At 35.1% G+C, this 18,822-nt stretch overlaps 1 protein-coding gene across 1 annotated transcript in view; it reads left to right on the top strand.

The window, feature by feature from the left end:
• Positions 1–18,822, top strand: part of tusc3 (tumor suppressor candidate 3) — a 73,275-nt gene that overhangs the window by 16,794 nt on the left and 37,659 nt on the right. The window contains exons 2-3 of the mRNA XM_052571140.1: positions 11,837–12,006; positions 14,902–15,019. Coding sequence (XP_052427100.1) covers positions 11,837–12,006; positions 14,902–15,019 — 288 coding nt within the window. The remainder of the gene's footprint in view (positions 1–11,836; positions 12,007–14,901; positions 15,020–18,822) is intronic.

The following is an 18,822-nucleotide window of genomic DNA, read 5'->3' as shown; positions in this document are numbered from 1 at the left end:
GGATTTATGGTAATTGAGAATGAGCGTGCACGCGCGTCCCATTTACGACTGATTGGAATTCATTAACACACACACACATTTCACTATCACATCTGACGTTTACGAAGTATTTGTGAATCAGGAGAAGAGTTTTCGGGAAGGTCTCTTTACGCGCAAATCACTCCCATATTTACTCATATATTTACGAATGTTTCATGAATGAGACCCTTTGTATTTATAAGTTTGAGTGACTCTGAAATATCTGCTTGTTTTTTGAGAGCGTGTTCAGACAGTGGATCACACTGATTTCTTCTCGCTATGCCTGAAAAGCAACGTCGAAAGTGTGGGCACGTTTTAGTTGAAGTTCACTTTGTCAGTTTAAAGTCACTTTGACGGCTTCATTGCTTGACAGATACGGGAATTCATCAAGGTAATTGGAGCGGAGAGATTCCCTTCTTTTGCTTGCCCAACAGAGCACAGTGATGTGCTTTTATCTGACACTCCCTGTAATTAAAGATAAGAACCTAAATATTAAAACCATCCAGAGAAGCAAATCATATCCATACCCAGCTCCTATATGTATATATACTGTATATTGTCTCTTATGCTCACAAAGCATTCATTTATTTGATCAAAAGTCCAATAAAACCCACAATATTATGAAATATTATTAATATTATCAAATATTACAATTTAAAACAACTTGTTTATTTCATTTTAATGTTTTATTATTATTATTTTTTTATTATTATTTTTTTTTTATGGCAAAGCTGGTTTTGTTTTTTTATGTTGAAAACAGTGTTTGCTCCTTACCTTTTTTGTTTAGTTTTTTGTTTTGGTGGTAATCTTTGAATGCTACTATTCAAAAGTTTGGGTAAAGGAAGACAAAAAAAAGACAAAAAAAGAAATTATATAAAAACAAAATATATGGTTTCCACAAAAGTGTTACGCAGCAAAAACAGTTTTTAACATTAAAAACAATTGTTGAGCTTCGGTAATAATTGATAATAACCAAGCACCAAATCAGCATAATATAATCATTTTTAACAGTAACTTCTTCTGACATGCATATCGACCATATTTATAATTTATTATTGGATTTTTTAAGTCTTGTTTGTTACCTCAAGTGCACATACAGTGGAATTTTTAAGTAGTTACATTGTATTCAAGTTACAAATTTATTAAAATAGACAGTACTTTATCATTAGAGAGCATCTTGGATTGTTGTTGTTGTTTTTTTTTTTAAGCAAAAGTAGCAATATTATGAGGTATACAGTTACTGTGGTATAAAATGACTCATACAGTCATATAAGATTTTGGTTATACCACCCACCACCAATAGACACACTCATTGAGCTAAAATGTATAGAAGCCGAGGTGATATTACCCATCCTGCTCTCTGTAAGATCAGAACTGCTGCGCTTTTACTGGATCATGTCAGAGTTTATGCTTACATTGTGAAGAGCAAATTGAACCAAGGATTCAGGTCCTCGATAAGCTCCTTTGCCCATGAAAGCCAAGTTTGGGGCACACAGGAGGAGTATTATATCATCCACAAAGTCTGGGCCTGCCAAAGGGCTGGAGCATAATGAGATTGATCTTGATATGAAATAGCATCACGTCCAGCTTTGCAATCAGAATTTGGAAACAGAATAAAGGATAGAGGAGGGTTAGTAAGGACTTTGGAATATAGAGTGAGAGAGTGAACTCTTAAAAGTAGTATAAAAGACAAGAAGATGGATGGCGAGGGTTTTACAGGGCTTCAAGCTATATAATGGCCACAAATGAGCTAAAAAAGCATTTTGGACAATTTAAAGAGTATTTCCTTTTAGGGTTGCACTAAAACTTTATTGATAATTGATGTAATTGGCTTTCAGTCGATCTTTAGAGTGCTTGTGTTCCCACTTCGATTAGTTAACAATACACTCAAAAAAAAAAAAAAACCTTGTTTCAACCCATTTACTGTTATGTAATTTTTTTAAAAAAATATATACATTTTAACCCCAAATTTGGATTTGTCTATACTTGTCCCAAAGTTGGGTTCAAAGAAAAATCTTTTTTTTTTTTTTTTTTTTTTTTTTAAGAGAGTAGTGAAGTGTGAATTAAAAAAAATATATATATAAGATAGATTTTCAGGTAGACTATGAACCATTTCTACAGAAAATAAAAAAATATAATAATTATAAAAAGAACATGGGTGGAGGTCGGATTAAGCATCTAAATGGAGATATCCAAAATCTGGACTATTTTGATTATGCAGTTTGTTTGGCAAAATTGTCTTCTAAACATTTAATTTTCTGAGCCATTGGCTTCCAAGGAATTAATTTGATCTGGAGCCCTGATTGTAGCAGAGTGAAGTGATTGTCTGTTTATAAATTCGGGGGAAAAGGTTTTATCAACAAAATAAAACCCGCACAAGTAGTTAGATAAGAAAGAGAAATCAACAGAGATAACATTTTACAACTATATCTGTTAATGGAGTGATGTAAAGAAAGGCATCCATTGATTCTAAACCCCTTGCTGTTTATTTATTTATATTTTTATTTAACAGGAGCAGCTGGAGTTGGCATATCAATTATACCACGGAACGCCATAAATCTGCAAAGCACTGCTGCCACTACATGTTAGTCATTACACAAATTCTCATGCAATGAAAGTTTTCAAAGAACAGAACTAGGTGCCCATTTACTCCCCACAAAATGGATGAAATGACTGATTTACATTTCCTCATTTCCAAGGAGACAGTTTGGAGAGAATTGCTAATGTCTGCTTTAGGGCTGCTGCTAACAACCGTTTGGGCAATTGATTGATCTGTCATTTATTTCTCTGATTAATTGAGTGTACCACATTTTGCCCAATGCTTCCTTTAAATGTTGGTCAATGTTATCACCTTGGTCAAAGTCTATCTAATGTATGCTATACAATAACATTACAAAATAATTTAAATAGGTTATTTTTTTATTATTATTAATTGATGAATTAATACTTTTATCCAGCAAGGACACAATACGATTTATCAAAAGTGTCAGCAATTACATTTATAATTGTAGTAATGATTTGGACAATAAATTATTTTCTTTTGAACTTTTCATTCATCAAAGAATCTTTGATCAAATGCATCTAGGTTTCCACAAAACTACGAAGCAGTACAACTGATTTAATAAACTAATCTATTAAGAAGAAATTATAATCAGCATATTGAAATGATTTGTTGAAGGACCATGTGACATTAAAGACTTCTGAAAAGTAAGCTTTGCCATCACAGATGTGAATTAAATTTGAAAATATTTGAAAAAATATAACAATAAACAATAGCTATTTTAATTTGTAGTATTTCACAATAATAAAAAAAATAGTTTATTGTATTTTTAATTAAACTAATGCAGTCTTTTGCAACCCAAACTTCGGAATGATAACTTTATTTTCAGTAAAATGTATTGTTCATAATAATATAGTTGTGTTCTATATAGAATTTGAGGTTTAATTTCAAATTTACAAACCTAAATGTAATGAATAACGACAAATATTTTTGCTCCAATTTATTGTGCCCCTTTTCTGTTGTCTGTTTGATGGACATTCCTTCATGGGCTTTGACCTTTGGTCACTTGCTTTTTTAGAACGTAATGTTTTGTTTAAAGATTGTGGTAGAGCATGATATTAGCAATAATGCATTTTCACTGCTTTAGATTTGCATAAACAACAAAACTCTTTATTTATTTTTTCATTGTAAATCTATTGTTGCAGCCGTAGTCTGCTTTAGGTGATGTTTTTGGGGTCAAGGTGTCAGGTCTTGTATCCTCCATCCTGGTGACACAATCTCAGTGGGGAGAAAGGTGCAAGGTGCTTTTTTTTCTTTCTCTTTTTCCATGTGGAGGAAAAGAAAGAGGGATGAAATGGGGGTTGTGCTCTCTCTGGAAAGACGACATGTTGAATTGTTTCATTTAGCCTTTGACCCTACCACAAGCCCGTTGAAGAAAGTGTGCCTGTGTGTTTTTGTAATCGCACAGATTTGATCTTCAGTCACACTGTTTTGGTCAAAGTGGAATGGGATCTCACTCCTTTTTCCTTATTGCATTTCTCCTCACCATTTCCTCATGTGTGCGCGCGCTCTTGAAGCACGTAGCTCTATGGATATGTGGATTCATTCCATGCCAATCTGAAAATGCCCTCATTCACTAGGGAATTCTAAAGCCATGATCAGCCTCTTTTCATTCCCTTCGCTCATGCTGTGGAAACAAAAGGGAAGGAAAATGGCCTCCGGTTCTCTAGCACCACTCTTTCATCACCGTTAGTCTCCAGCGGCCTAAATTTAAATACTTCATGATCTGGATCCGCCCCCAAAAATGAGCTTTGGACCATTGTGAAGCATCTGCAAATCTGTTCTGTGATCAGCAACTTATACAAAACTCCAGCAACTGCTTCCCTAAAAACGGTCCTTCATTGATATTCAATGTAGATCTCTTCCCACTGTCCCGGCAAACTCTCACACCAGGTTCGTTCTGCATATTCATGAGCCCACATTCTGATACCACCTGCACAAATCGCATTTAGAGTCGTGTCTCTTGGAGCTGAGGTGATGATTATTTATTGGATGTGTGCGCAACATTGGGGAGTGATGGATGCCACGCTCAGTGTGGTGTGTGTGTGGAGGGTTAAAAAAAGCAGACGGTAAGTGTTGTGAATAGAGAGAGATTAATGAGACCGACTTGGTCTCGTTCGATGACAGCAGGGATACAGATGTCCCGGCGCAGTATGTGGCGTCCGAACAAAACTACTAGAGCTGCATAGAGAGAGAGAGAGAGAGAGAGAGAGAGAGAGAGAGAGAGAGAGGAAAGAGAGGAAAGAGGAGTTATTTAGGAAAGCAATAAAGTTAAGGAGAAGCAGAGAGAGAAAATGGTTACATTTTAAGTTAGTTTTGTGTTTAATGCAGGAGAATGAATCTCACACAAACTGTCAATAAATTCCTAGGACAAATTTAACTTCTAATAAAAAGAGAATATTTTTTTTTATTTTATTTTAGAACTTAAGTTAGTCAACAATGACTGAATGATAAAGACCCTTTTCCACAATATATGGCAGTTTCTTGGTGTATTCGCCCAGGTAAAACAGTGCTTATGCTACAGTGTATTGAACACCTCTTCCTTTTTAATCCATTAATGTTGTGTTCTGGTAATTTTTGGTAATTTTTTTCCCCAAAATGTTATGTTCTCACATTGGACTAAAACCGAGTTACTTCGCTCACACCAGTTATAACCAGGGTTCTAAATTAACACCCGCCAACCCGCCAAATGCGGGTTAAAATTCATTTTGGCGGGTGTTAATTAAAACTTACTAGCCAGTTTGGCTGGTGATGCATGACATGAGGCTCTGTTCTCAGACATTTATCCCCCTGGCAGCACTTCCTACATTTCCCATGAACACTGCAGTGTAATGCTACGTTTCATATGCCCATTGGCTGCATGCAGTTTGCAGTGAAACCAGCGCGAAAAAACATGGAAACGAATAGAGCGTCCATCAGAAAACACAAGGAAGAAGAACGAATGGAGCCAGAGCAGGGAGCACAGACTGAAAGAGGAGGGAGTTAGCTATTAAAGAACAAAATTAAGATTATAAACTAAATGCGGCAGTGGTTGGGACAGATTTCTGGGGGTGAAAAGAGGAACGAGGCAGGGGATGAGGATATCGACAGAGAAACAAAGAAAACAAAATGTAATGCCAAGTTGCGGGTCATGACTGGCTTGTGTTTGATCACAAGAATGTCTAAATACTTTGTCAGGATTGCCGCATGTAAGTTACGCGAAAGAAAAAAACAAAACAAGCAATTTCGTGGTGGGAACTAATCATTTTAAATTTGAGTCAATGTATATTTTGTTGTATGCATTGTACTTTATATGTGTTTTTCATGCCAACAATGTTAATAAAATGATCAAATGCATTCAGTGGCACCCATAATTTGTTATTTTTACTGGGGAAAAAAATGGCTAGTGGAAATTCTGATTTCACATTGGCTGGTGATCAAAAAGTTAATTTAGAACCCTGGTTATAACCACTTCCCCACTCACTAAAACATAAATTCATAAATAAATAAAAATAAGAGAGCATTGTTATTATACTCCAAATTTTTTTTTTTTTAAACTTATTGATCATAGGCCTTATTGATCTGAGATTACGTGCTTTTTTTAGTGATCTGAAAGGTTTAACCACACAAAATGCTTTTTTCACTGAGTTGATTTCCAAAATGAATGACAAAACCTATGTTAATTGGAAAAAATAAGTTGACAAAAAGCCTGAATCCAAAATAATATACCGTAATGAGAGATTTACAAGCAATTCTGACAAAGCCTGTCATATTTGACCTGGAGCACCAAATTAGATAAAAGATTCTCAGCACAGCACAAGGGTTAATGTACTGGTGGACATGTACTGCCACGTTTTCTCCAGCAAGCTCTCTCTCTCTCTTTTTTTTTTTTTTTTTTTTTGGTGGGTGTGAAAGTGAACGGGATCATGGGCAATGTCTTATATCAGAGGCAGGTGTAGGTAGTGACAGTTAAAGATTATTTCTCTCAGCTTCTCAGTCTGCACCCCACATTGTCTCCCTCTTATCTCACTCCAGCAGTCCGTCTTGACAGCGCTTATAGAAGAAGTCACAGTAGCAACAATTAGCCTCGCTGTAATCCCGAAGCTTGTCTGGTCCTGTGGCATCACCACCTGTCAGGACACAAGGCCTTTGTTGTGGCATGAGTAGCTTTTTCTAAATGCCCTGTGTCAGAATGCCGATAGGGTGTGGGAACATTCAGTCAGCTAAAAAAAGCTTTTTGAAAATGAGCAGGAATTTTTCTTTCTGACCTGTTTGGGATGTGTCAGACTGAGTATGTGTGTTCTTGTATTGCTGTCTGGTGATATGTCAGGTGTACCAAGGACATATTTTTATTAATTTAGTAGAGACTGTTATCCAAAGTGCATTAATTACAAGGTAGATTTTTTTATTCCTTGCATTTTACTGGTATTAAATGTATTGATTTTTTTTTTTTTTTTTTTTTTGCACGCTTTTGTTTTATTTATTTTATTTGTTACCCTTTAAATTAAAGACAATTGTTCAATTATGAACAGGCAAAATTCCTCTTGCAGTGTTTTGTAGGCTGCTGATTTTTGCTCAAGTTATTCAGCTGTAACAGAATGATTTGTAAAAAGACAGAATACATGTTTGACATCTGAAATGTTTGACTTATTTATTTATTTATTTTTTATTGGATTTTTATCTTATTGGAATCGAAACTAGGAATCTATAAGAATCGGAATCGATAAGCAGAATCAAACCGGAATCGATAAAATTCAAGCGATACCCAACCCTAGCTACTTCTGAGTTAATTTGCCCTAAAATCTGAGAAAACTTTCTTCCTTGTGCAGTATTTTTCTTTATTTTTAATGAGATACCCAGTCCCTCCAGAAAACCAGCCCCACAGCATGGTGCTGCCACCACAATACTTCACTGTGGGCATGGTGTATATTTATATATACATTTATATAAAAAAAAAATTTTGGGCAGTGAAGATGTGCACCACTTTGAATTTCAAATAAAATGACTGAAATTCCACAGTTCTCTCTGAAATATCTGCTTGCAAGGTTCCCAACTATACAGTTTTTATGATAATCAACTCTAAAAAAGATGCCTCAGCAGGGTATTTTTTGAAGAAATCAGCCTTTCAGTATTTTATAGAATCCTAGTCTTCATGTGACACACACACACACACACACATAGGCAAACAATTCCGAGGATAGACAATGTGCTTTGTCTCCTTCAGCAAGGCCCACCTGAGGGATGAGCTGTCAACAACATCCATCACATTACCTAAACAAAGCACCTGCTGAAGGTGTGCTGGAGAAAGCAAGACAGGAGATGATTAAAATACAAGCTCACAATGGTGAGATTTATTCTTTAGACACCCCTGGCTGTTTCTGTTTTGGGAAACAAGGATATAGTTCTTGATTTGGGTTGTAGTCTTTTGGTCAAGAGAAATAAATGCAGGAAGAATAGAACGAAGGAATAAAAGAAAATAGATGATTAGAATCAAACGTAAGGAAATGGGCTCTGTTTCATTTTTGTAGTTTGGACTGTGTTCCTCTTTTTCTCTACGCTCGGCTGGTCCCACCCATCGTGGTCAGCATTGCACGTCATTAATGCCAGTCTGATTGACAGCTAAACTGACAGCCGAGCTGTTTGGACATTGTGGGTGGAAACCCTTTTTTCCTCATTTTCCTAAAGAAGACTGACAAGCTCACAAAAGAGACAGGAAGAGAAATTACATGTTCAGCTCCGCACGAGCACTACTTTTTTTCATCAACCATGTATAGCAAATGTATATCTGCAGTCCTAGTTCTGGTTTAGTTATTTTGCATGACAAATATGGCCACCTGCTAATATTATTTTTATGTTTTCTTCTCATGCAAGTGTAACAGTGGTCTGGTGGAAAGAGCTGTGCAGGTGCACCTCACTCAGTCCCTCTAGAAAAACGCGATTATGTGATCGCTTGATTTAATGCATAATCAGCCAAAGGCCGCATATATATTTATGCGGGGTCGCATTTTTTCAAATACTCTTTTGCCACATAAATTACAGATTTCAGAAAGCAAAATATGCGGGGCTAGAATGATTTCATAATCCCTGTATTTCCGTTGCAAAAAACTCACATATATATATTAGCAGAAAGTTGAAAAATGTTCCTACTTCCGCTCAATTTCATTTCGCTTCTGTACTCAGTCTGATACAGCGTCAGAGCTTTCTGTTTGCCACCGGTCTGGAAACAGCCGGGCCAATGAACGATCAGATGGCGGGCTGAGAGCCGTGACGTAGATGCTTAGCGCCGAGTTTTACATTGTAGGTTAGATAAATCGAAAACCGAAACGACCGCGGAAATGGGAAACGAGACACGGGATGCAATTCGCTCTGTTATGGAGAACATTCAACTCTTTTTCAAACTGCAAAAGTCGTTTACAGCCATGTTCACTCCGGTATTTCGCTCGCATCATCATGTGTTAACAACAGGTTTACAGTGGAAGTCCAATCATAGATTTGAGTTCTGTGCTTCGATGCGGCTGTACGTATCTGATTGGCTACGGGTAACCAATGATTTTAAACTTCAGACAAGCCCCCTAGCGAGAGAGAAAACACTTCTCTATTATGCCATTCCAGACTCTGTCTACGAAGCAAAGTGAAGTAGCAGAGTCTGGTATTACCAGGCTACACACCACCACTACTTGCGTTACTTTGTAGAAAAACTGAGGAGGGTGCAAGAAGAGGTTGAACTGCATGAATAAGCTTTAAAAGAAGCTCTTTTTTTCCTGCTTCCTTTCCAATGCTAACAAACATCTATCTTGTCAAGCCTGGGGTGACCTCCGCACAATGTTTCAATTTGGGCTCACTGACAGAGCCATCAATTGCCTCCTTTCTGTCAGACTCGTTCAATCCACAACAAATGCAGCTAAATAATGCAACGTTCCCTTGAGTTTACACGCAGTCAAAAACTCTGATCATCCTTTTAAACAAATGAGTGCCCAGAGCCAGAACATCTGACATATTGTCAAATATGGCAGGAAAAAAGCAGAACAGAAATATATAAAAGGACAAATTATTGCTGATGAAAAGAGAGAGGGAGGAGAAAGAGAGAGAAGATAAGAACAAGAGAAAAGAAACAAGGCATTGGGTCGAAGAGGCTATAGTACAGTTAGGTGTGTGTGTGTGTGTGTGTGTGTGTGTTAACTACTCACTGCTGTGTGTGCACACTTGGATGGGAAAAATGCAGAGAACAAATTACAAGTATTGGACACCATGCTTGGCCACACATCACTTTCACTTTCACGGTAATGCTTAATACATGCCAATTTATTTTACATTAAAATAGCATTACCTTTTGTAGGCTTTCCAACAATTTAATTACAAAGTGCATGTTGTTCATTAGTGTTATTTGGTTATTGCAATTTAATTTCACTGTGACATGGAATAATATGCAATATTATTTTCTTAATGCATGTTTGTGGTGTTATTGTTAACGACCCAGTGTGTGTGTTATTCTAAAGAATTAAATATTCCAAATGTTACTAAATAAACAACCTAAATCAGCTTTGATCGTTTGGTTTCTTTGGAATTCTTAGATTTCCACACCTGTGTGCAAGAATGAAAACAGAATGTTATGAAGGAGGGAAGTAAAGAGTGTCACACCTGTTCTCTGTTCTTAATATAATGACGAAACTGAGGTCTAGTATTATGTGGTGTGCTCTTAATATAAGTGTATGCTATCCTCACTTTCTGCCTTCACATTCAGCCTATTTGCTAATTTCTTAATGTTCTAGAAATTTCTATATAATAATTACTGGAAATAAAGTAATTATACAAATTATCCATGACACCTTTTAAAGTTATAATATATAAATTTGAAATTGCCCTTTGTTGATAGGGATGCACCGATACCTCTTTTTTTTTTTTTCAGAACGAGCCCCGATACGATACTTACATTTTTGGTACTCACCGATATCTGTATTTTCACAGCATGTGTAATTTCTTACAAATATTGGGTACAGAGACAAAATTAGAAGAAGAAGAAGAATGTTAGTTGGCTTCCTTTAGCAAACAGATTTTCCTTCAATTATTTCCGCACTTAATTTTACTTTCACTGTTCATTTTAATGGCGCATTAGAGCTGCTCTATTGCAGCAACTCAATACTGTAATCACAAAATTAAAATATTTTATTTCCTAAAATAATGCAGGGAACCACTCGTTATACATTATAAGAGTACATAAAAAAACATAATTTTAAAGCAAGCTAAACATGGCTGCGCGCTCATGTTTGCATTGGTGCAGAATGAGAGAGACACTTCTAGCCTAGCGCTTTTCACTCAGTCTGTTAGTTTCACTCTTGCTTTAATCGTGAATGCTTGATGTTTCCAATAAAAGTTGTTTATAGTGAATGCCCCTATAAATTTGTTTTATATTTATGATTTAGGTTTAATCCAAATGCATGCGCTAATGTAGGGAACAGCAATCAAGATTATGCAACAGAAGTGTGCGCTCTCTGAGTCTCGCGCTCTCCTTCTCTCACACACACACACACACACACACATCTCTCACTCTCCTTAACGTCTAATAACTTTAGTAACTTGTGCACTGTTTTGCTCTGTTGTTTTTGACATATCCGACCAAATTACAAACTTTCCAGTTTGTCTGTGATATCTGATATTCACTCGAGAAGCTTGCGCATCTGTGCCGCCGCACGCTCAATCCACTTAACGCGCTCTGCTTATCAGCTCATACACATCCGCTATACAGGCGTGTATATCGAATATTTACCATTATATTAATTACTTATATGTACTTAATATATGTCATTAATCTCTAATAACTCCATTGTACTCTTTGTTGTTCTGTTGTCAGTGTTTCTTTTTCTGGTCACAGCTCTTTTCACATGCTCTGTGGGTATCGGCTTTTGGTATGGGGTCATTTTTACGAGTACGAGTATGAGTACTGGAGTGCAGTATCGGCCCGATACCGATACCAGTATCGGTATCAGGGCATCCCTACTTGTTGAAACAATGTTTTTGTTTTGTTTTTTTACCACTGATATTCTGTATCTAGTGATCAACAAACAATGAAAAATTCAACCAAATTGTAAAACCTGAAGCCACTATTAATAGTTTTTTGTTGTTGTTAGATTTTTATGAAGAATAAGTTGCTTATGATGGCTAATGGTTTTTTTTTTTCATTTTTGTTTTTTATGTTAGTGTTACAGTAAGTTTGCAAAGATTCTTAATATCTGAACCATATACAACTCTATCTTTTTCGATATCCCTATCTGTTTCTTCTAGAACATGTTGGCAGAGAAGGTGGAGCAAATGATGGAGTGGAGTTCTCGTCGTTCTGTGATCCGTATGAACGGCGATAAGTTCCGGAGGTATGTTAAGGCTCCACCTCGGAACTATTCTGTCATTGTGATGTTCACCGCACTACAACCCCAGAGACAATGTTCCGTCTGCAGGTAAGACACGAACATTCATCTTTTAGTGTCTGTCCACAGGTATACAGTAATGCTGTATTTACTGAAGTAAAATTATGATACTAGGTGTAAACACAGTCATAGATAAAGATTTGATCTGCCCAAGAGCACCACCAGAAAACCTTGTGCATCTGTCTATTCCCAAGCATCCCCCACCCCAGGCATCATTCCCATCTATTTATCCTACGACAGCTACTTAGCCTCCATCCACTCACCTCACATCCATCTCTCCCCTCATTATCCTTCAATCGCCGGGTAAAATGACTCCGTGCTCATACAGACGTATTACTCAGCTGAATATTAAGCTTCAGAGAGTGAACTAGTCCTATTCAGAATTCTCAGACATCATCAACCAGCTTCACTGAATAAAGATAACGGAGTGGAACAGTCATGTGTGCTACCAAAATAGAGGAAGTTCATTTAAAGCAGATAGACCTTTAAACACCCAGTCACCCTGTCGCAACAACGTGACCCCTAATGCTTTTTTTAATTATCTGCTGTCTACTTAAATCACGTTTATGTATATTCAAATTTTTTCCTCCTTATTTCCTCTCCATATCTGTCCCTGTCTTTCTCACACCCAGTTAATAGTTTTATTTCTTCCTATGCATTAATTTGTTCTTAATACTGTAGGTATGGATAACAGTGGTTGACTATTTGACTAGTCTATCTACTGTACATCTTTAGCTATTAGAAAACTCTCTCTGAAAAGTTCTTTAAATGTATTCCCACTATAGCATTTTCACTACAGCTATAAAGAATTGTTTTTATTTATTTTTTTTTATTAAAAAAATAATAATAATGACAACAGGAAAGGCAATAAAATAGGTTCCTGCTGCTTTTTATCCCACATTTATGAACCTCATTTCATTTATTTATTATTTTTTGTTTGTTTTGTTTTATTATTTTTGTTTGTTTTGTTTTGTTTTTCTTCATCGCGGATTTGCTGGTTTATATCTTACAATTGAGAAAATTGTAACCTTCTTTTTTTCTGTGCTGAAAACAAGCTTCCATAGAAGTCTTAATTTTTACATTACATTTAGATTTAGTCATTTAGCAGACGCTTTCATCCAAAGCAACTTACAATTGAGGACAATGGAAGCAATCTTAATTAAATTATCTCTAAACTTGAAGATTTTTTATTTTTATTCTACACACTACTCAAACTTGCATTGCATTTTATTACCAAGGTTTCAGTCAATCGACCCTCTTCAGCCTGAGGAATTGTTAATACAATTTTGTCATGATGCAAGCATTGTTTATATTAGACTTATGCAATGCACATATGATTGATTCAGGTGTGTGAGGCTCTATATTTAAAAAAAAAAAAAATGCAAAAAAAAAAAAAAGGATTACTGTGCACTGGACTTCCTAAAATCATTCAGCTTCACTGAATCACTGCCTACATGTTGTCCAAGGGTCCTTAAAAGTTAAAACTTTTCTGAATTGAAAGCTTTAAATATCTTACATAGCATGGGGGGGGGGGGGGTCTTAAATGTAATTTACGGAGTACAGAAAATGCTGCTATTAAAGGATTAGTTATCTTCCAGAATATACATTTCCTGATAATTTACTCACCCCCATGGAATCCAAGACGTTTGTTTTCTTTCTTCAGTCACAAAGAAATCAAGGTTTTTTGGGGAAAACATTCCAGGATTTTTCTCCATATAATGGACTTCAATGGTGGCCAATGGTCTGAAGGTCAGCCGAGGAATAAGGGTCTTATCTAGCGAAACAATCTGTAATTTTCTTTAAAAAATAAACAAGTATGGCCACTATTAAAGTCCATCATATGGAAAAAAAATCCTGGAACGTTTTCATCAAAAACATCTATTTCTTTGTGACTGAAGACTAAAGACATGAACTTCTTGGATGAAATGGGGGTGAGTAAATTAAAATTATCAGGACTTTTTTAACTAATCCTTAATGAATTCTTATAACTGCATCGCAGCATGTAAATGTTTTGCCATTTTTTTTTTGTTTGTTTAATATCAGGTGTTTTATAATGTTCTTTTTAATATATCATTCCAAATACAGAGTCAGTGCTGTGCATTTCCCCAAAGGTATTCATTAAATGCCATTTTTCCATAGTCCTGAAGGACTTTTGACTGCGTTAACATAAGCTTGCCTTGCTTTTTGAAAAAGGACACTTAGCATAACATAAAACATTAATGTGTATAATCATGCATTTTTAAACTAGTTTTTACCACTAGTTTTTTGTTTATTGATGCATTTAACTGGATTTTAAAAGGGACACTTTCAATCTGTAAATGCTTTGTTTGCTTGGCACTATTTGGATGTACTTTGTTTTCTGAGCAATGTTTGAATTACAATTATGAACATTCCATGAACTGATCCAGAGGGGATTGGGATCCCTGTAGTTTTTACTAAGATGTGAGTGTGGGTTATCTGGATTTGACCTTTACAGAAGGTGGAGAACTGGAGGTGTGCCGTGCAACCCATAGAAATAAGACTGTTTTGTCTGCATGAGTATATGGGAGAAAATATGAGCTCTTTGAAGTGATGTGAGTGCTTTTTTTAAACATCATCAATGTTTACATTTCTTTTTTTATTTATTTATTGATGGTGGACATCAGAGTGAGGTTTTACAGGAACTTGCAGGTGGACATCTTTGTTGCGTCTGTGGAAGGATGGATACCTAATTAACAGTGTTGTCTCTTTCTTTTGTCCCTCTTGTGTTTTTATGTTTTTTTATGTTGTCAACACAGTGTGTAATAACCAGCAATCACTATAATAACTAACAGTGAGATGACACTCCTGTAATTAAGTTCTTCTTTTTAGGATTATTTTAGTTTGCTAGCTTTCTTGTAATGAGTGACCTGTATTTCTGCTTCTGAAAATGTTTCCCCCTCGCAGGCAAGCTAATGAGGAATATCAGGTTCTGGCTAACTCCTGGCGATACTCTTCGGCCTTCTCTAACAAACTGTTCTTCACGGTGGTGGATTATGATGAAGGAGCTGACGTCTTTCAACAGGTAAACATTCAGCAACTCTGTCTTTATCTTTGATTCACATTAATTTGTCTGGTCCATCAAGCGATTTTTTTTTAATATTGAATTTGTGTGTGTATGTAGGTATATAGTGTTGTTTATTAATATTCTTGATGTATATGCAATTACTGCATATTTTAATTACTTAAAACTTTTTCTCACAATTAGTGGAAAACATGTCTTGACTATTGTAAATATATTCCACTGTTGCTTAAACATTTCAAATTCATTTGATCCAAATTATGGTTCTTCTAAGATTATTATTAAAATAAAATCTATATAATAATAATAATAATAATAATAATAATAATAATAATAATAATAATTATTATTATTATTATTATTATTATTATTATTATTATTATTATTTCATATATATTATTTTATTTTAATTATATAAACAACAATAATTATATTAATTAATTAATTAATTCTCTCTTTCTTTAAACTACAAATAGCCTGGCCTTGAAAAGGTATGGAAATTATTATAAGGAAATTTAATCATGTATAACATATTTCATCAGCTAAAATTGTTCTTCACGACTGTAAAAAGTAATGGAATCAAAAAGTAAAAACGAATTGGGACCTTGTTCACGGTGCATCATTAAGAATAACCGTATAAAATTAGTGTATAATTTAAATCAAATCAAACCATTCTCAGAAAAGACGAAAAGTGTTTCCTGACCACATTTACTCGGTTGCATTCTTTTGGCTATACACAGATCTGTTCTTCCACATGCATGCTCAAATGGTCTCAACTTCTAATTTGTCAGAGCCTGACAACTTCAGGAATTAGATTTTAAAAAGCAGCAAGAAAAATCAAATGGAAAATAGCTCCCTGTCTATTTTCGATATAATGGAATGTCACACTCCTCAGAAGCAAATTATAGAGAAGAAAATCTTTATGACACAGAACATGCACATTAATTTAAAGCCTCCTATTCAACTGCAATTTGCACACTAAAGAGTTATGAAAGAAGCTTTATCATGAACTTATGTGTCCTTGTGCATATAGATGCCTACAGAGCAGTATCTAGGGTAAAAGTCATCAGTTAGATTAGCACTACTGACATTGATTGCTTTAGTTTTCTCGATGCATTCTTTCATTTGGGTTCATTAAAAACCTCATGCATTCAAGTAAAACAGATTGCTATAGCTCATAAAGACATCAAGCCCTCAGGGGAAGTCTAGTGGACAAGATTCAAATGAGCTTTCTGATTTCTCAGTTAGTCTGAAACTTAGATTACATTAGTCTTCATTTAGTATAATAATGAATCTAAGATTTGTATCCACATTTATTTCATTTTTATTATTTATTTCTTCATTTATAAGAGTGATTGAATATAGTAGTAGTTCAACATTGTTAGTGTAACAATAAGTGGATGTAGATAAATGCATTAACTATATAGTAGTACACTAGTTTAGTGGAGTCTTTGGGGGATAGGTGTTTCCATGTGTTTTTCTTCTCTAGTCACATATGATCTCGCGAGTCTCCATGAGATCTTGTGTCACTGTGAAATCAATGTGAAATGGTTGAAACCGTCTTCAGGTATTCAAACTCCCATGGTCTTAAAATCGGCTAAGATTTGTAAAGTGTCTATTGTGTTCCAGGCCTTAGTTCATGCAGTTCTGTTCATATGCATATACACTTCCAAAAACTGTGCAAACAAGCATATGCATAATGTATTTTGCTTCATGCATACAAAAACTAAAAAACTAAACTGAGTTGCAAATTTGTGTAGGGAAATCCTTCATGCTCTTAGCTGATAATCAAACATAGATGAAACTCATTTAGGCAGTTTAATCTATAAAAAATATTTTAAGCTTCAAAAAGTAACTGGAATATGTGGCATATTTGAATATTTTAAATGTAATATAATTTATTATTCAGTATTATTCAGCCTTGGAGGGTAAAATCATATTGTTTTACCGTCCTTCGTTTTTTATGTCCAAAATAAATAGCTTTGCTCAAATCCAGCATGCCGCAGCCAAAACATCCTGGAAAACTTGAATGGCTTCTCTTCACCCGCACCAAACCCATTTCTTGGAGGACATGTGGGTTAATGTTGATTTGATGTGTTTTCATCCGGAACATGGGGACAGCAGTATTAGTCAGTCCATTAGTATGCTAATAAACAGATGTGTGTTAGAGATGCTGGTTAATAACACTCCCCTGTGTTTTTAGAGACTATTTCATCACCAGCGATTACATGATTTCTCCTCATGTTTGAAATTATATGCAATTAAATGAATATCTCTTAGCTAAATTTAGGATCACCCCAAAGTATATTAAAATAAATAAATAAATAAGTAATAATAATATCTATATCTATATATATATATATATATATATATATATGTATATGTGTGTGTGTAAGTACACACTACTCAATTTATTTTATTTATATTTTTTTATTATTATTAATGTTTTGCTCTTTTTGGAGCTTGGACGTATTACCATCCACTTGTTTATGTAATAGCCCAGAAAGATGCCTGACATTTTAGTTTTTTCACAGAAGAAAGAATATACAGGATTGGAACTAGGGTTGTGCCGATAGACTATAGTATTGTGTATCAACGATACTCAGCGATATCGACAATAGCAGATGTCTCTGTTGATAGTCAAGACGATATTAGGCTCATTCTCTTATTAATATATAAATTATAATAATGTTAATTATTTTTATTTTTTTTATTGGGCTGCCTATTATAATTCGGCTATCAAACTGCCCAGCTATTTCACTTCAGCACCGCATTACACACACACACACACACACACACACACACACGATACAATATTTTAAACGAGCCCTCACTAACTGAGTTTAATGCCACATTTATGTCACGGTCCGCAGTGCTGTATGACTGATGCATCGGTTCAGCTGAGCTTTAATCCAAATATATGAACTTACCTGTTTTAAATACTTTATATTTAACATGTTAATTATGTCCAATATTAGTGTTAAACTTTTGGACTTTAAATGAAATCTACTATTGATTTTCACCATTGACTGATTTTGCAGAACATTTAGACTGATAACTTCCATGCGCAGATATGGCAAATTTGTCACAGGACACGCATTATGACAGTTGTGTCCTACTATATATGAACTAGCTGTTTTAAATACAGTGTTTTTATATTTAACGTTAGTTTATCAGTATGTTTGAAAGTATATTTTTTTGATTATTGGTGATTCCATAGGTTCTCTCTCGCGCACCTGCGCAGTTTAACATAACAATTAGTTATGCTATGACCAAAGAGAACAAGGAACAAAAATTCTCTCTCTTGCTCCACCCGTGCTCGATAATATTGCGTAGAGCAATCCCACGGGCTGACGATATGACGATTTGAAAAATGACCATATCGCCCAACGCTAATTGGAACTGCACCCTCAGAAAAAAAAAAAAATGAAGCCGTCACTGGGGTGGCACCCTAAGATACAAAAGTTAAAAGTTGTACCTTATTTAAACCTAAATGGCATATTAGTACTCTTTGAGATTTGTTTTTTCATAGAGTTTGATTTTATACATACATACCTTTCAATATCTCACCTCATACATGTTGCTATATTTAGGCTGTGTGTAAAGTTAAAAAATTTATTTACAGAAAAGCAAAAATGTCTCAAAATCTCTATTCCAATGTGTTTCCTTCTACTGAGTTGCACTCAGTCCACCTGCTTTTGGAAGAAAGAAAACATCCTGTATGAATGCCCTAATCAATCCCAGGCCATCCTTAAAAAATATTTTGGTTTACTTTGCTTTGTTGGGTTGTCACTTTTGTGAAAAAA

The sequence above is a fragment of the Carassius gibelio genome, chromosome A1, assembly GCF_023724105.1.
Source record: "Carassius gibelio isolate Cgi1373 ecotype wild population from Czech Republic chromosome A1, carGib1.2-hapl.c, whole genome shotgun sequence".
Classification (NCBI taxonomy): domain Eukaryota; kingdom Metazoa; phylum Chordata; class Actinopteri; order Cypriniformes; family Cyprinidae; genus Carassius; species Carassius gibelio.
The sequence above is the reverse complement of the archived record's forward strand: the minus strand, read 5'-3'. Positions and strand labels throughout refer to the sequence as shown.